The sequence below is a fragment of the Balaenoptera musculus genome, chromosome 3 (assembly GCF_009873245.2).
Source record: "Balaenoptera musculus isolate JJ_BM4_2016_0621 chromosome 3, mBalMus1.pri.v3, whole genome shotgun sequence".
NCBI lineage: Eukaryota > Metazoa > Chordata > Mammalia > Artiodactyla > Balaenopteridae > Balaenoptera > Balaenoptera musculus.
In genome coordinates, this window is record NC_045787.1 from 39959820 (window position 1) to 39979426 (window position 19607).

At 37.6% G+C, this 19607-nt stretch overlaps 1 protein-coding gene across 3 annotated transcripts in view; it reads left to right on the forward strand.

Annotated features, from left to right (window-relative positions):
* Nucleotides 1–19607, forward strand: part of NDUFS4 (NADH:ubiquinone oxidoreductase subunit S4) — a 123983-nt gene that overhangs the window by 99622 nt on the left and 4754 nt on the right. Inside the window, exon 6 of one of the 3 annotated variants that reach the window (XM_036848370.1) lies at nucleotides 16560–16594. The exons of the other annotated variants lie outside the window; for them this stretch is intronic. Coding sequence (XP_036704265.1) covers nucleotides 16560–16561 — 2 coding nt within the window. The 3' untranslated portion in view covers nucleotides 16562–16594. The remainder of the gene's footprint in view (nucleotides 1–16559; nucleotides 16595–19607) is intronic. 3 annotated transcript variants of the gene reach the window in all.

Here is a 19607-nt window from a genome sequence, read left to right on the forward strand (position 1 = left end):
AGTCCTGTTTCTACAGCTATCGTGGCAGCAAGTCTAAACAAACACCATTGAAATGGTACAGAATCATGGGGTGGAGGATCTTTTCCAAATTGCCCAGCATGCCCTCTATCTTGATTTTGCTCTCTTGGGTAGGTGCATAGCGGTGGGGGGCACACAAACGGATGCCCACTTCCCCTCCACACCAAACATCATTTTTTTGTAAGCTAGTGCTATTGAAGGTTATGTGAACCAGTGTTCTGGTAGGTTAAGGCAATAAAAAGAAATGGTTCAGAAGCACTAACATGAAAGACTATTGGATTAAGATGCTAGAAACTAGGATTCTCATTCTGTAATTGTCTGCCCCACAGGAGAGCTTGAGCAAGTCATGTTTCACTATAGCCATTGATAAACATGTTTCTTCATCTTTAAAATAAGTTGGATTGAGTAATGATCAAAAACTATAGACTTAGAAAGAGAAAAACAAATACAGTATGCTAACACATATATACGGAATCTAAGGGGAAAAAAAGCCATGAAGAACCTAGTGGCAAGACGGGAATAAAGACACAGACCTACTAGAGAATGGACTTGAGGATATGGGGAGGGGGTGGGGTGAGATGTGACAGGGTGAGAGAGTGTCATGGACATATATACACTACCAAATGTAAAATAGATAGCTAGTGGGAAGCAGCCGCATAGCACAGGGAGATCAGCTCGGTGCTTTGTGACCACCTAGAGGGGTGGGATGGGGAGGGTGGGAGGGAGGGAGATGCAAGAGGGAAGAGATATGGGAACATATTGTATATGTATAACTGATTAACTTTGTTATAAAGCAGAAGCTAACACACCATTGTAAGGCAATTATACTTTAATAAAGATGTTTAAAAAAAAAAAAAAAACTATAGACTTAAGGATGTCAAGCCCATGAACCAGCTCATATACATCTTTATTTCTTTACTGTCTAACCCAGTGCCTTATTCATCATATGCTCTAGAAGGAAACATTTGTTTTTGTTGATATAGATAATTCTGTGTTGATAGTAAAATCTGGCAATCCAGTTATGAGCATTAGTTTGCCTTTCAATAGTGTCTAGAAATAGAAGGTTAAGGTAAAACTACCACACACAAAAAAGATAATTTGTACACTAAGGGAACTGTTTCGAAAATAATCTACCTTTCATCTCCTCCTTAGTTTTCTAATTTCCCTTACTTTTAAATGGTTTTCTAAAAAAGTCATGACCATCATTTCCCTTGACACAAAAGATTGTACTGTAGAGAATCAGTACAATGAAGAACAAGATTTACAGATTCAGTTGCTTTCTAGAAAACATTTTTAATGCCTATATATCAGACTCAGTTAATGGGTATCATCATAACAAAAGCTAACATTCATAAACACCAAGTCATGAGCTAGTCACTATGCTAAGTGCTTTTCATTCTAATTTAAATTCTCACTACAACTCTATGAAGCAAGAACAGTTATTCCCATTTTACAGTTCAAGGAAGCTAAGGTTTTAGAGATATTATAACGTTAACAAGGCCACATACTTATAAGGGGGTAAGTTTTATTTGGACACAGGTATGTTCATTCATGTAGTGTCTATGACCTCTTTTCAGCTATAATAGTAGAATTAAATAGTTGTAATAGAGACCTTATGGCCCCCAAAGTCTAAAAATATTTTCTACTTGGCCACTTACAGAAAATATTTCCTGACCCCTCGTCTAAACAATTATATGTATTCCCTCAATACTGAGACCCTTTCTTCCCTGACATTTTTATAAATCCAAAATACTCTTTATTCAGACACTTCAAAAGGCCTGTGCTTAATAGATATACTTCTCAACTGATAAGTTAGTGCTTATATTGTGAAGAACTTGAATTATCACTCAAGTACTAACCTAACTTTATCTTACTATGCCTCAGCTCTTCTTCCTGCCCTTATCCCCAAGCCTGCTTTAGTTTCTTCCTTCTATAACCTCTTCCTCATTCTGTTCCCTTTCTCTTCTTTTTTCCTGCCTGTGAGCTCCAACCTAGTCTTCAAAATACATTTTAAATGTTATCTCCTTCCTGATCCCTTTTCTTATTTCCGTTTCCCACCTCCATCTCCCACCTCCAAATAGATGTGCTCTCTCTTCCTTTTAACTTCCACAATGATTTGTTCCTTTCTTACAGCTCTTATAGTATGGTATTGTATTTTACTTCTTTTGTATTGCATTCAGTCATACATATGTTAAGTACCCTGTCGTATGCCAGCAGTGGTGGCTAGGTTCTGGGGATCATTAGTTAATAAGGCATAGTCCTCTTACTCAAACTGTAATACTTTACCCTGCTTACTGAATTATAAGCACCTACCAGGGAAAACACCCAGTCTCATTCATCTTCATCTTTTGATGTGCTCGATAAAAATTGGTAAATTCAACAGTATATTTAGTGATGTTATAAATTATTCTCCAGATCATGTTTTAAACTTTTCCTTAAGTCACTTAAAATTAATTTGGCTACTTGTTCTATCTTTTAGAAGAACTGTTAATTCCCTCTAAGTAGAAACCTGAAGAAACAAAACTATAGTAGAATGATTAGCAATTTCTTATATTTTAGTGTGTTTGTAAAATGCAACCAATAAACGTTTTTCTGTGAAGTTAATTTGAAGCTTATCCTTAGTTTAAGAGTTAGTACCCTAAAGTATATTCCAGTGTACTTAAGATGATTATTTCATAACTTTAGAGTTATTTCCAAGCTGTATGCTATTTGTTCTAAACTTTTCTTTTTAAAGGATACTGAGACCTAGAGAAGTTAATAAAACAAGATCAGTATCCATCACATAGCTCCCAGCTGATAGGGCCCAAGTTTCTAGGTTCCAAGTGCAGTGTTTCCTCTATGATTCTATGCTGCTGGTAGATCTTAAAAAATCAGTCATCTAGATGTGCACTGTCCAGTATGGTAGGTACACGTGGCTGTGTAGCACTTGAAATGTGTTTAGTTGGAATTGAGGTGTGCTGTTAAGTGTCAAATATACATTGGATTTCAGCGACTTAGTATAAAAAAAGCATTAAATATCTAATTTTTATATTGATTACATATTAAAATGATAATATTTCAGATATGTATTGGGCTAGGCAAAAAAATGATTAAAGGCTTACCTGTTTCTTTTTAGTCATTTTTTTAAATGTTGCTTCTAGATAATTTAAAATCATATGTATGGTTCACATTATGTTTCTGCTGGACAGCACTAATCTAGAATACTTCAAGCTATACAAGACATTCATTATACACATATTCTAAGTATTTCATTAATATATATTCTATGGTGAATATTAAAAAAAACAGGAAAACTTACTTACCCAATTTTGAAAAGTTCACATTTTATTACTTAAGAAATGGAGGGAATTCCCTGGTAGTCCAGTGGTTAGGACTCAGCACTTTCACTGCCGAGGGCCTGGGTTCAATCCCTGGTTGGGGAACTAAGATCCCACAAGTTGCACTGCTTGACCAAAAAATAAAATAAAAATTTTTTAAAAATTAAAAGAAAGGCAGTTCTGTTCTTCAGACACTCTTACCCAATATCAATCAAGGATAAGTGTAAACTCTTACATTACATATAATAGTGAAATAAAATAGCTAAAAGAGACCTATATTACATCATAAAACCCATGTTAATCACCTATTTTCAATTTCTTAATCAAATAAGGCATTGTGTAAGTAAGTCCATCTTTTTACCTAAGAATGCCCTCATCTCTAAGACTAACAGTTTTCTTCTTCCTGCTATTGATAATTCCGGCAACTACCTCTCTGCTCCTCTTTTTTGCCTAGGTCTCCCTTCTCACCATACCTCACTTCCTGTGGAAGGCTGGTTCTGTGAACTGGGGAGTGGGACAGAAGAAAAGGCTGAATGCTTTCCCATGGCTTCTTTTTCCCCCTGCTTCCCACCTCTTACTTCTCCCTCCCCCAACATACACAAAGTAAATTACAAATACCCCTGTGTCTTTGGGTTTTAACTCCAGAGCCTCATCCTCCTCATCCTAAAGGTCCCCCTTTGAACGCAGCATATATTCCAGAGGAACTCTTCAAAGATGCTTTTTCTTTTTACAAAGAAAGATTATCTGAGGTTTCCTCTGAAATGTAGATGAACCTTATTTTAGTTCTTTGCGAACAGAAAAGACCCACCTTTCTCACCCGTGTGGCTTTTGTCTTTTCTTGTTTCATGTTGGAGTCAAAGGGTGGGGGAGGAGAAGGAAGCTGCATCCTTGAGAGAGGAGGTAGAAGCTGTGGAAAATTTCCATAGCAAGCTAGGATCTACTACCATTTACATGCTAATGGAACCAGAATGGCTCCCCCCCCCACCCCCATTTGATCTGATTTGAAACTTTGTGAGTTTCCTCTGGTATGTCATTTTACCCCCTGTGTTTTTCTCATTGCTGTTAGCTGTAAAAACTCTTTGAAATTCTCAAAATAGAGGAGGGTTTCCTTCAGGAATAGGAGGACAGAGAATAAGCATTGAAACTGCTGTAGTGGTCTCTTGGGGAGGAAAACCCACCTCTGAAGTAATAGAAGTGGAAGCAACTAAGGAAGCAGACAGGTTAGGCCCTGGATTCAGGAAAATAAAGAGATAATTGGAGTTGCAGCCCAGAACGTAGAATTACCCCAGAAGTGGACACCATCAGCAAGGTCTGGATTTCCGCCTAATTTAAACCTTGTAATGAGGGTCTCAACCTCACATCCATATATCTATTATTAAAAAAACAACTTTCAAAAAAATAAAACGAACAAGAAAAGACAACTTTCAAAACAAAAGTAAGAATTATGACTCTCATATAGACATAAAATGCTTGTTAAAGGATTTATTTTACTCTGTAGGGGAGCAGAATTTGCCACCCCAAAATATGTTTCTTTGGCATATTAATTATTTTAAGCTGATTATTTTCTAAGAAACTGCATACTTGGAGGAAAGTAGGAGTTACCCTTTTGTAATAAGCATTTACATTTATAAGGGAAATCTCGATTTCTAAGTGTATCTCCCTGGATGTACCTGAAAGAGGGGGATGACCTTATCTCCGGAAACTCTTATCAGTGGAGAAGGCAATGACTTAAATCTGCATAACAATCTCACCCTTGTTTACTGTTTTTTTCCTGGTGATCTCACAGAATTGACTTTCCTTATCCTCAGTGTTCTCTTTTGTCTTTAGCTGAGGATGGTATTTAAGGTGAGGGCTTTGGCAGTTTTTAATTACTTACTTCTGCTGGGTCTCTCCTATGTATATATGTTATGAAACTTCTGTTTGATTTTCTCCTGTTCATCTATCTCATGTCAATTTAATTCTTAGTCCTTAAATACTGTCTTCAGTTAAAGACAAGAGATATTGTGGGTGGGGAGTGAGTTATGGGAGGTTATCAGGCAAAGGATCATAAACAAGGGTATGGTTGTTATGCAGATTTAAGTTCAAGCCTTCTCCATTGATAAGTTTCTAGAGTTTTAGTCATCCTTTCTCCTCCTGCTACAGAGAAGGAGACACCTTACAAATGGAAATTTCCCTTATAAATGTAAATGTCCCTCAGAAAAGGGCAACTTCTCTGTTTTCAGAGATTTCCTGTGTTTACTGTTTCTTAAAACTAACCAGCTCAAGATAATCCTTATTGCCAAAGAGGCATATTTTGGAATGGCATATTCTACTCCTCTTTACCACATAAGCTTTCTTACGTTTGCTTTGCTGAAAATTTCATAAGGAATCTCAAATTGGATTTTTCCAACCCTTTTAAGACTAGGAAGCCAAGCCAATAACTTGCCACCAGATTTCTCCTGCAGTACCTATTAAATTGGGCAAATTCCTCCCTTCTCAAGGTCCCAAAAATATCCTAAGGTTCCTTAATGCCTTAGGGAACTTCATAAGCCCTAGTGCCATGGAAGGACTTTGGAAGCATTGGCTCCATAAAGTCAACTTTAGTTCCTTACAAATGTCTGGTCATACCTGAGTAAATGAGCATCATTCTCAAATAATATGTCATTCCAGGTAAGGCCTTGGTTGCATAACCATTGTTTCTGTTAAATTGTAATGAGTTATAGATACCTCAAGAGGAGAGGGAAAGAACTTCCTGATATGTCTAGAAAATAGAACGTTAAAACAATATCAAAAATATTCTCCCCCAAACCATAGAATTATCTCTCATCAATTTTTTCAGTCCTGTATAACTAATTCTTGTTTCGCTGGATCATAAATGTATCTGCTTCTTAACTAGAGTTCTGGAAATTTTGACTGAGTCCACTGATACGGTCTTATAATTGTTTAAGTGATGCCATCAGAAGCCTATACATATTCTTCACAGGGCTTTGAGATAGTCTTTCATTGTTGAAGATAAAGCTCTCTGCCTGTAGCTGTTTGCAGGAACTCTTAGGGAAGCAGTAGAGTAAAATTTAACAATCTTTCCATAAATGATTAAAGACTTAAAATGGATGTAGTTAACACTACAGATAAATTTCAAAAGTGAAATATATGATAGGAGTTAATAACAAGAATAATGCAATTTAAAGGCATTCCAAAAAATGTTACAGACAAAATATCTGTACACAATTAGGTAAGCCTATTTTCAAAGAAGACAGTGACTGTTCATCTAATTTATGAAAATAGATGAATGTACTCTTTACAGAGAAAAAAATATTAAGACAAAGTAATCCTGAGACATAATATACCATGACTATACCAAACATATAGTAAGAATATGTCAAAAAATATATCAAGTAAAAAAATCCAATAAGTCTAAGGTAGGTCCTGAACATCTGTATATTAATAAAACTCCATAGATACGCGGTATGGATTCCTAGTTGACATATAGTGGCCTAAAGATAAAAGATCTAAACTAAAGAAGTAAAGATGCAACCAAGTTAATGTTTTTAAAATTAACTGAAATTGTGACTGATAACCTATACCGTTTTCTGATACCAGGCAAAGCAGCACCAAAGATCAGATAAATAAAACCTATCATAGACAGTGAGGGTATTGACAAATCTCTATACTTAGCATATAGCATACAATTTGTGAAATACTTATATTAATAACATTTTAGCCATACAGATTTAACCTCAGGATGGTTAAGCGTCTCTTCTGACTTGACAGCTCTTCCAGTGTAGCTCATCAATAGTAACATATCAAATAAATCTAATTGTTTCTAGCACTTCTCTTTTTACAAAGTTGAAAGCACACATCTTTGAGATTCCCCAGAGGGCCTGTGGAAAATCACAAAGACAGTTTTAGGTGCAAAGATACGCTGAATATTTTATTTTACATTTAGGATTTGATTTGTGGGAGGCAAAAATAAAACATTTTCAATAGATTTGAACATTTAGGAAATAGAATCATAGGTGCCTGAGAAACAGTATTTGACTGCTCATGTCAAAGTGACAATTAAACTTATAAACATAGAAGTTAGCATAACTGTGAAGAACCTGAGCTCTTACATAAGTCATCAAGTACTTAAAGTCAACATAAAGCATATAAAGTTATTCTCTTAAGCCACAGAATCTTTGCAATCTGGCAGATTAGACAAAAAGAATAACCCTTCATTTTGTAGGTGACGGCAATAAACAGTAAACTAATGAAACAAGCCCATCAAAATGGAGCAGACTTTGCAAGGATTTTAACACATATCATAGCTTTTCAGACTTATTTTCCAGACATACTGTAATCTAAGGCAAATAAAATTTACTTTTTCCAAATCTTACATAACTTTCTGTACCCATTCAGGTTTTGTCCTTCATGATTCTCTTTCTCATTCTGGAACAGCCATTTTACTTTAGGACCTAACTATTCTCTTTTCCCCTTGGTAAACAAAAACACATCTCATAACCTTGCATACAAAGTTATACCCTTTGCCACCATCACTCCCAGTGGAATTTCATTTGTGTATATTAATTCTATCTTTTGATGAAAGTTACTTTGATTTCATAGAGAAAACAGACATAAGTTGAAAACTCTTGCACACCAGCATTTTAGTAGACAAGCAAAGGTCATTAATACACATCACACAACTTTCTACAACTGTGTGCATTCTTTTTTTTTTTTAACATCTTTATTGGAGTATAATTGCTTTACAGTGTTGTGTTAGTTTCTGCTGTATAACAAAGTGAATCAGCTATATGCATACATATATCCCCATATCCCCTCCCTCTTGCATCTCTCTCCCACCCTCCCTATCCCACCCCTCTAGGTGGTCACAAAGCACCAAGCTGATCTCCCTGTGCTATGTGGCTGCTTCCCACTAGCTATCTATTTTATGTTTGGTAGTGTATATATGTCCATGCCACTCTCTCACTTCATCCCAGCTTACCCTTCCCCCTCCCCGTGTCCTCAAGTCCATTCTCTACGTCTGTGTCTTTATTCCTGTCCTGTCCCTAGGTTCATCAGAACCATTTTTTTTTTAAGACTCCACATATATGTGTTAGCATACAGTATTTGTTTTTCTCTTTCTGACTTACCTCACTCTGTATGACAGTCTCTAGGTCCATCCACCTCACTACAAATAACTCAATTTCATTTCTTTTTATGGCTGAGTAATATTCCATTCTATATATGTGCCACATCTTCTTTATCCATGCATCTGTCAATGGACACTTAGGTTGCTTCCATATCCTGGCTATTGTAAATAGTGCTGCAGTGAAAACTGTGGTACATGACTCTTTTTGAATTATGGTTTTCTCAGGGTATATGCCCAGTAGTGGGACTGCTGGGTCATATGGTAGTTCTATTTTTAGTTTTTTAAGGAACTTCCATACTGTTCTCCATAGTGGCTGTATCAATTTAAATTCCCACCAACAGTGCAAGAGGGTTCCCTTTTCTCCACACCCTCTCCAGCATTTATTGTTTGTAAATTTTTTCATGGCCATTCTGACTGGTGTGGGGTGATACCTCATTGTAGTTTTGATTTGCATTTCTCTAATGATTAGTGATGTTGAGCATCCTTTCATGTGTTTGTTGCAAGCTGTATATCTTTGGGAAAATGTCTATTTAGGTCTTCTGCCCATTTTTGGATTGGGTTGTTTGTTTTGTTGATATTGAGCTGCATGAGCTGCTTGTATATTTTGGAGATCAATCCTTTGTCAGTTGCTTCATTTGAAATATTTTCTCCCATTCTGAGGGTTGTCTTTTCATCTTGTTTATGGTTTCCTTTGCCGTGCAAAAGCTTTTAAGTTTCATTAGGTCCCAGTTGTTTATTTTTGTTTTTATTTCCATTTCTCTAGGAGGTGGGTGAAAAAGGATCTTGCTGTGATTTATGTCATGGAGTCTTCTGCCTGTTTTTTCCTCTAAGAGTTTTAGAGTGTCTGGCCTTACATTTAGGTCTTTAATCCATTTTGAGTTTATTTTTGTGTATGGTATTAGAAGTGTTCTAATTTCATTCTTTTACATGAAGCTGTCCAGTTTTCCCAGCACCACTTATTGAAGAGGCTGTGTTTTCTCCATTGTATATTCTTGCCTCCTTTATCAAAGATAAGGTGGCCATATGTGTGTGGGTTTGTCTCTGGGCTTTCTATCCTGTTCCATTGATCTGTATTTCTGTTTTTGTGCCAGTACCATACTGTCTTGATTACTGTAGCTTTGTCGTTTAGTCTGAAGTCCGGGAGCCTGATTCTTCCAGCTCCGTTTTTCTTTCTCAAGATGGCTTTGGCTATTCGGGGTATTTTGTGTTTCCATACAAATTGTGAAATTTTTAGTTCTAGTTCTGTGAAAAATGCCATTGGTAGTTTGATAGGGATTGCACTGAATCTGTAGATTGCTTTAGGTAGTATAGTCATTTTCACAATATTGATTCTTCCAATCCAAGAATATAGTATACCTTTCCATCTGTTTGTATCATCTTTAATTTCTTTCATCAGTACCATATAGTTTTCTGCATACAGGTCTTCTGTCTCCTTAGGTAGGTTTATTCCTAGGTATTTTATTCTTTTTGTTGTAATGGTAAATGGGAGTGTTTCCTTAATTTCTCTTTCAGATTTTTCATCATTAGTATATAGGAATGCAAGAGATTTCTGTGCATTAATTTTGTATCCTGCTACTTTACCACATTCACTGATTAGGTCTAGTAGTTTTCTGGTAGCATCTTTAGGATTCTCTATGTATAGTATCATGTCATCTGCAAACAGTGACAGTTTTACTTCTTTTCCGACTTGGATTCTTTTTCTTCTCTGACTGTAGTGGCTAAAACTTCCAAAACTATGTTGAATAATAGCGGTGAGAGTGGGCAACCTTGTCTTTTTCCTGATCTTAGTGGAAATGGTTTCAGTTTTTCACCATTGAGAATGATGTTGGCTGTAGGTTTATCATATATGGCCTTTATTATGTCAAAGTAGGTTCCCTGTATGCCTACTTTCTAGAGAGTTTTTTTTATCATAAATGGGTGTTGAATTTTGTCAAAAGCTTTTTCTCCATCTATTGAGATGATCATATGGTTTTTATACTCAATTTGTTAATATGGTGTATCACATTGATTTGCATGTATTGAAGAATTCTTGCGTTCCTGGGATACACCCCACTTGATCATGGTGTATGATCCTTTTAATGTGCTGTCGGATTCTGTCTGCTAGTATTTTGTTGAGCATTTTTGCATCTATGTTTATCAGTGATATTGGCCTGTAGTTTTCTCTCTTTGTGACATCTTTGTCTGGTTTTGGTATCAGGGTGATGGTGGCCTCATAGAATGAGTTTGGGAGTGTTCCTCCCTCTGCTATATTTTGGAAGAGTTTGAGAAGGATAGGTGTTAGCTCTTCTCTAAATGTTTGATAGAATTCGCCTGTGAAGCCATCTGGTCCTGGGCTTTTGTTTGTTGGAAGATTTTTTTTTTTTTAAATATTGCTTTTTTAAATTTGTTTGTTTTTTTTATTTTTGGCTGTGTTGGGTCTTTGTTTCTGTGCGAGGACTTTCTCTAATTGTGGCAAGCGGGGGCCACTCTTCATCGTGGCGCGCAGGCCTCTCACTATCGCGGCCTCTCTTGTTGCGGACTACAGTCTCCAGACGCGGAGGCTCAGTAGTTGTGGCTCATGGGCCTAGTTGCTCCGCAGCATGTGGGATCTTCTCAGACCAGGGCTCGAACCCGTGTCCCCTGCATTGGCAGGCAGATTCTCAACCACTGCGCCACCAGGCGAGCCCTGTTGGAAGATTTTTAATCAGTTTCAATTTCAGTGCTTGTGATTGGTCTGTTTATATTTTCTATTTCTTCCTGGTTCAGTCTCGGAAGGTTGTGCTTTTCTAAGAATTTGTCCATTTCTTCCAGATTGTCCATTTTCTTGGCATATAGTTGCTTATTGTAATCTCTAATGATCCTTTGTATTTCTGCAGTGTCAGTTGTTACTTCTTTTTCATTTCTAATTCTGTTGATTTGAGTCTTCTTCCTTTTTTCCTTGATGAGTCTGGCTAGTGGTTTATCAATTTTGTTTATCTTCTCAAAGAACCAGCTTTTAGTTTTATTCATCTTTGCTATTGTTTCCTTCATTTCTTTTTCATTTATTTCTGATCTGATCTTTATGATTTCTTTCCTTCTGCTAACTTTGGGGGTTTTTTGTTGTTCTTTCTCTAATTGCTTTAGGTGTAAGTTTAGGTTGTTTGTTTGAGATGTTTCTTGTTTCTTGAGGTAGGATTGTATTGCTATAAACTCTCTCTTAGAACTGCTTTTGCTGCATCCCATAGGTTTTGGGTTATCGTGTTTTCATTGTCATTTGTTTCTAGATATTTTTTGATTTCCTCTTTGATTTCTTCAGTGATCTCTTGGTTATTTAGTAGTGTGTTGGTTAGCCTCCATGTGTTTGTATTTTTTTACAGTTTTTTTCCTGTAATTGATATCAAGTCTCATAGTGTTGTAGTCAGAAAAGATACTTGATTTCAAGTTTCTTAAATTTACCAAGGCTTGATTTGTGTCCCAAGCTATGATCTACCGTGGAGAATGTTCCACGAGCACTTGAGAAGAAAGTGTATTCTGTTGTTTTTGGATGGAATGTCCTATAAATATCAGTTAAGTCCATCTTGTTTAAGGTGTCATTGAAAGCTTGTGTTTGCTTATTTATTTTCATTTTGGATTATCTGTCCATTGGTGAAAGCGGGGTGTGAAAGTCCCCTACTATTGTGTTACTGTCTATTTCCCCTTTTATGGCTGTTAGCATTTGCCTTATTTATTGAGGTGCTCCTATGTTGGGTGCATAAATATTTACATTTGTTATATCTTCTTTTGGGATTGATCCCTTGATCATTATGTAGTGTCCTTCTTAGCCTCTTGTAATAGTCTTTATTTTAAAGTCTATTTTGTCTCATATGAGAATTTCTACTCCAGCTTTCTTTTGATTTCCATTTTCATGGAATATCTTTTTCCATCCCCTCACTTTCAGTCTGTATGTTTTCCTAGGTCTGAAGTGGGTCTCTTGTAGACAGCATATATACAGGTCTTGTTTTTGTATCCATTCAGCCAGTCTGTGTCTTTTGGTTGGAGCATTTAACCATTTACATTTAAGGTAATTATCCATATGTATGTTCCTATTACCATTTTCTTAATTGTTTTGGGTTTTTTATTGTAGGTCTTTTCTTTCTCTTGTGTTTCCTGCCTAGAGAAGTTCCTTTAGCATTTGTTGTAAAGCTGGTTTGGTGGTGCTGAATTCTCTTAACTTTTGCTTATCTGTAAAGGTTTTAATTTCTCCATCGAATCTGAATGAGACCTTTTCTGGGTAGAGTAATCTTGGTTGTAGGTTTTTCCCTTTCATCACTTTAAATACATCCTGCCACTCCCTTCTGGCTTGCAGAGTCTCTGCTGAAAAATCAGTTGTTAACTTTATGGGGATTCCCTTGTAGGTCATTTGTTGTTCTTCTTGCTGTTTTTAATATTTTTTCTGTGTATTTAATTTTTGATAGTTTGATTAATATGTGTGTTGGCTCGTTTATCCTTGGGTTTATCCTGTATGGGACTCTCTGCGCTTCCTGGACTTGATTGGCTATTTCCTTTCCCATATTAGGGAAGTTTTCAACTATAATCTCTTCAAATATTTTCTCAGTCCCTTTCTTTTTCTCTTCTCCTTCTGGGAACCCTATAATTCAAATGTTGGTGCATTTACTGCTCTCCCAGAGGTCTCTGAAATTGTGTTCAATTCTTTTCATTCTTTTTTCTTTATTCTGCTCCCTGGCAGTTATTTCCACCATTTTATCTTCCTGCTCACTTATTCATTCTTCTGCCTCAGTTATTCTGTTATTGATTCCTTCTAGAGTATTCTTAATTTCAGTAATTGTGTTGTTCATCACTGTTTGTTTGCTCTTTAGTTCTTCTAGGCCCTTGTTAAATGTTTCTTGTATTTTCTCCATTCTGTTTCTGAGATTTTGGCTCATCTTTACTGTCATTACTCTGAAATCTTTTTCAGGTAGGTTGCCTATTTCTTCTTCATTTATTTGGTCTTGGAGGTTTTTACCTTGCTCATTCGTCTGTAACATATTTTTTTGTCGTTTCATTTTGTTTGTTTGTTTTGATTGGTGGGGCTGTATTCTTCTCTTACTGGTTGTTTGGCCTGAGACGTCCAGCACTGGAGTTTGCAGGTAGTTAGTTAGATAGAGCTGGTTCTTAGTGCTGAGATTAGGACCTCCAGGAGGCCTCAGTCTGACTGATATTCCCTGGGGTCTGAGGTTCTCTGTTAGTCCAGTGGTTTCGACTCAGAGCTCCCACCAAAGGAGCTCAAGCCTGACCTCCGGCCTGGGAACCAAGATCCCGCAAACTTTATGCCACAATGAAAAAAAAAGGAAGGAGGGAGGGAGGGAGGGAGGGAAACAAGGAGCAGTACAATGTCAAAGAATAAAAAAGAAAATAAAATTAGAAAGATAAAAAATATATTAGGAAAAATAAAACTATAATTGAAACAACTGCAACAAGGTAAAATAAAACCACAGCAGAAAAAAAGAAAACAACAAAAAAGGGGGGGGGCGTGGGGAACAAGCCAAAAGGAGAGATCATTTACAAAGTATAAAGAATAAAATAAAATTAGAAAAATAAAAGATTAGGAAAAATAAAGATATAAAAGAATGAACAACAATGAATCAACAAGGTAAAACAGACCTCCAATCTAAAAGAGGAAAAAAGAAAAGAAAAGAAAAAACCCTTGGCTATGAGGGCGGAGCTTAGGCAGGGGGTGGAACTTAGGCAGGGGCAGGGTTTAGGGTGGGGCAGGTCCTAGGCTCAGTACCCACATAGCTGGGAAGGGCCCTGGGGGTGTGGCCTAGGTGGGGCGATGTTTAAGCATGGGGCAGGGCCTCTGCTTAGGACCTGCCGGGAAGGGGAGAGGCAGCAAGTGGAAAGGAAGGGCCTCTTGAGTGTGGAGTTCTGGGGTTTGGAGGTAAGGCCCTGGATGAGGGTGTGTGGGTGGGGTTTAGGCCCAGCGCGTTGGAGGGGTTCTCCGAGTGTAGAGGTAGGGCCCTGGGTGGGGGTGTAGGGGTGGGCTTGGGCTCTGCACAGCAGGAGGGGGGCTCTGAGGGCAGAGGATTAGGCCCAGGAGCCCAGCAGGCTTCCTGGTGCCTAAGTGGCAAGGGAAAGCCCTGGCTGTGTTCCCTTACATTCCTTTGCACTCCTCCCCCACCATCTCCCCCAGGGTCTCCCCTGTCGCCACTGGACCTCTAACTGTGGGTGGGTCCCACTGGGTGTAGGAACTCCTCTCCCCCAGCCACCCCTCAGGGGTGCCGGTCCCAGAGGTCCGGCCTTTACTTTTGCACCCCCTTCCCCCCCTCCCATTCCCTCAGGACCCAGGCAGCTGGAGGGGGCCTAGTTGCGCAGAGAATTCGGCCCAGGATCTCAACAGGTTCCTGGGGATCCAGGTGGGCAGGGGAAATCTGGCCATGCTCCCTTTTGATCCTCTGCCCTCCTAATGGTTCACCAATTTCCCCCTTCAGGCATGGGATCCCTTCCCCTCCCCCAACCACCCCTCAGGGGTGCCAGTCCCATCCCCCCTCCACTTCTCCTCCCCCTTCACTCCCCACGTCGTACCCAGTTGCTGGGGGTTCCTCCCGTCCCCTTAGGTGACCGTGTTCCCCCACTGGTGCCTGGTAGGTGCCCTAGTTGTGAGGAGACGCAAATTCCGCATCCTCCTAGTAAGCCATCTTCCGCGTGCATTCCTTATAGTCCAACTTATCCAAGTGGCAGAAATGAACGTGTCCATTAACAAACCAAAGATACAGCCTCCCTGTAGCATATAAAAGAAGCAAAAGTACATAAATTTAAATTTTTGCTTAGTAATCAATTGTTCAGTATTTTATTGTAGAAATTATCTAGGTATCTAATAAATATTCATTAATATCATTTAAGGTTTTAGGTTACCTAAAGATCCTGGAAATTAATTTTAAAGGTGACATATTGCAAAATGTAATTAGTGTTGAAATAAAATTGTTAGAATAACTAATCATTGTAGATAAACACAAATTTACATTTTGCAGGATTATAAAACATTGAACAGAAGTAATGGTAGCTTATTTGATCAGAAAACTTGTATAAGTTTAGAAAGAACGTATTCAGGTAGAATAAAAATCTATGCTTGTGTTATATTTAACACTGATATATTAGAGAAAACATAGCTGTTTTTATTAAACAAAAATTAAATTTGCCATTTGCCAAAATTTACCTATATTACCTGAATTTGAATTCTTAAATGTTTGTTAGGTCCTATAAGAATACTTTTTAAACCTAGCACATTCAAGGTATTAGAAATTCAGTTTCCTTATTTTAGGAATATTCCACTTATACAAGCACATATTTTCTCTATACCCAGTCAGAACAGAGCCCCTTAAAGATATTTTATAATCTAATTCATTAATTCCATCTGGAGGTAGAAAAACATTAGCCACACACATAATGAGAAGTAAAGGCATTTCTGAATTAATAGGTTATGTAGACAGACACATAGTCACATAAGAACTTATAATTTCAATTCTGAAATTTCAGCCATGGGTTAATAGTACACATAGAATTTTAATATTCACTGGTCCACACTAAAGAGCTGTTCTCTACTCAGTGATTACAACTTTTTTCATTTATTTGACCTCAAATAGAAAGGACTAACAAACCAGATTTTCTGTCTTTTCTCATCTGAGAATGGATTTCTAAAGCCATTAATCTATTTTATTTTTTTTTAATTAATTAAAAAAATTTTTTTTATTATTATTATTTTTTATTTATTTTTGGCCGCGTTGGGTCTTTGTTGCTGTGTGCGGGCTTTCTCTAGCTGTGGTGAGCGGGGGCTACTCTTTGTTGTGGTGCGTGGGCTTCTCATTGTGGTGGCTTCTCTTGTTGCGGAGCATGGGCTCTAGGCACATGGGCTTCAGTAGTTGCAGCACAGGGGCTCAGTAGTTGTGGTGCATGGGCTTAGTTGCTCCATGGCATATGGGATCTTCCCAGACCAGGGATCAAACCTGTGTCCCCTACATTGGCAGGCAGATTCTTAACCACTGAGCCACCAGGGAAGTCCCCACTAATCCATTTTAAAGGAATCATTAAATGATCAGACCTTAAAATCAGTTGCCCAAATTAGTAGAGAACAACATTGAAATTTGAAAAATGAGAATCAGTAAAGTTCTCTCTCTTACTTTCAGAAGCCAAGAAAAGATATGCCTGAACTTAAAATAAGGTACACAACTTCTGGTGAAGAAGTTTACTTGGTTTTGGTTGGTGAACCTATTGGGCATCTCAGTAGGACCTCCAAAATTGTTAAAAGAATATCCTGAAAAAGATGAGATTATGATTTAACATAGATATAAGTGAACATGTGTTGAAGAATTTATTTTACTCACAAAATAAGGGAGCCAGGCAGGCGTTACAACCAGTTCAAAGGAAAAGTCAGTACAACACAAATTTATGTAGAAAGAATGAGATGAATTGCAAATAGAGACAAAACTGGTTTTTCTAAGGCCTAGGGAGTCACCAGGCAGGACAGAATTTATATACCCATCAGGTACAGTTGATTCTCATTATTCATGGTAGTTATGTTTTATAAAGTCACCACAAACACTAAATTAATGAATACTGAAATATTGCTCCTAGGGAAAATGATTCCTGTGAAACTCTGATCACAAAATTTTGTCAGCCAGTCAATACACCATCTTGTTTTTATGTGTGTTTCTGTTTAAAAGTACCTTATTTAATGTATTTTGTTGATTCATGAACATTGAACTCATGGCCAACAGCATTATACCTTATGCCTGAATGACGCTTATCTAACACAAGTTGGCACATCACAGCCTTCTTGCACTTAGAAACACTAAACAGCACTAAACCACTACCCTTGGGGGTCATTTTAAACAGTGAAATTACCAATAAGAAGCACAAACATGCAAAAAACGTGGCTGTGAATAGACTACAAAAAGGATACTTGTTTACAGTATGAGAGCTGAAACAAGAAGGCAGAGCATTACCTTGTTTGATCTCAGCTGGAGCATGTGTGTTGGGTGACTCAAAATTTTCATTGCTCTGTGCATGTCATGAATGACCATGGAAGCATCCCAAGTATTCATTTTGGGTTTACAAATGAATTTTAGTGAGTAGGCGAATTTGAAAATACAGAATCTGCGAATAATGAAGATTATTTGTACATACAACGTTTGGAATTGCAAAGTAACTCAAAGAAGATAAACAGAGCTATGATCTGTTGTTGTTCTATAAACACTGCATAGTCTCTACTGAAGCACCAAATTTTTTTTCTACAGAATTCTTTCTTCCCAATCCCCAGTCCCAGTACTGACTGTCTTGTGGCTAGGAAAATGTTCAGTTTGGCTGCTAAGGAGAAAGACAGAAAGACAGACAGACATGAATTCCTTAGATTCCCTGTTGGAAGTCTGAAATAATTTTTCTCATAGAGATAGTGTTATACATGGTGGCTTAGTGAGGTTCTAGTATATTATGGGTTATATAGGATTCTGGAAATCTACAGGATTCTGGAGATCCCTACACACAGACCACACCCAGATCAATTATGTCAAAATCTGAGTGATTTTTGAACATCTACCTTTGTTGTATAGTTTTGTTCTCTAGAAAAATGTGTTGTAAATTTCTAATGACTGATTTTCAAATGTACTTTTGGAACACAAACGAGTTTGTTTTGTGGCAAATTCTGAATAATGTGGCTCCAAAATAATAATACTGTATAGCAACTATATTATTTGAACAGATAAAATTTAAGGGGGCATTAACTATCATATCAAAGGTTTGTTTGTTTTTTTTTTGGTCTTGCAGCTGTGGCAGGTGTAGGGTGTTGCTAATCCATCTTATATAATTTTCATGGAAAGAATTGCTTTGCCAGTGTATCCAAAATACATTTCTCCTCTATAATATTTTCTAAAAGAAGATCTAAGATATTTTAAAATTATTCTGAACCTCTTCCTCTCCCCCAAAATATTAGATACATGAGAATTTCAAATAGAGTTACTTTTTTTTTTTTTTGGCCACATCACGCGGCATGCAGGATCTTATTTATTTTCCCCGACCAGGGATCAAACCGGCGCTTCCTGCAGTGGAAGCGCAGAGGCTTAACCACTGGACCACCAGGGAAGTCCCGAGGTACTTTTAAAATGAGTGCCTGTAAAGCTACTTTTCTTCCTCCTCCCCTTCCTTCCTTAAATGATATTTTAAGTTTATGCTTTGCTTTTACCTAGGCGCATAGTATGGGTCCATGGCCTGGTGGGGAATCTTGAAACTTTCTAAGTATCAGCATACCTCTCAAAGTCTTTGCTATTCTGATCCCATGCCTCTGTTAGCAGTGACTGCCAGGTATGTCAGTTTGTGCCAAATTATGTGATCGTTCTTACTTTGTACACAAATGGACAGTAGGAAAAATCATTAAACCCTTCACTTCCAAATATTATCAGAGTTTGCGATTAGGTTATTGGAGGAGAAAGACCTTTAACAGGACTGGAACCAAGGTTACTAGAGGTAACATTTCACAAGCAGTAAAAACACTGATGAATGTTTCTCTGTATTTCTGCATTACTGAACCATAAATAAAATGGTTCTGTAAATTTAAATGAATGGGATTTTCTTTTGTCTCATACATGGAATTCATAAATTATTGGGGTCTCGTTTTGTTCAGAGGCTTTTCTGTTTTTGTTTTTTGGTAGTATTTAAAAAGGTTACACCAAACATTCATATCATAGGAAGTAGAATATCCCAGCCACAATCTGGAGGTCAACAAAATAAATGGGCATATTTCTGAAAAAGAAATTGAGCATGGGATATCACAGATCACATTTTAAGTTTATTGGAGCATTTGCCAGAGGTATTTCTCTGATACTAGGGCTTAAAGTTCAAAATATCTTTGTGAAAGCATTCCAGTGTGTGAAACAGCAAAGGGAGTCAGCTTCTCATCATTTGGGTGCCGTTGGTTGGATTTGTGGTTAATCCATGCCATATGGCTGCTCTCCTCAGTGGGAAGTGACGGCAGCCCTAGGAGCTTTACCCCATCCCTGGGCAGCTGCCTTAGACTCAGTTGCTTTGATCTTCTTCTGTTGCACAGCTGGGAGGAGCAAGGGCTGGTTTTCAGAACAACCAGAACAACAGAACAACAACACATGAAACCATTGTCATAGACTACACCTTGATTTTATACAAGCATTCTTCAGAGAGTGCAGCGTTCTCACTTTCATAATCTC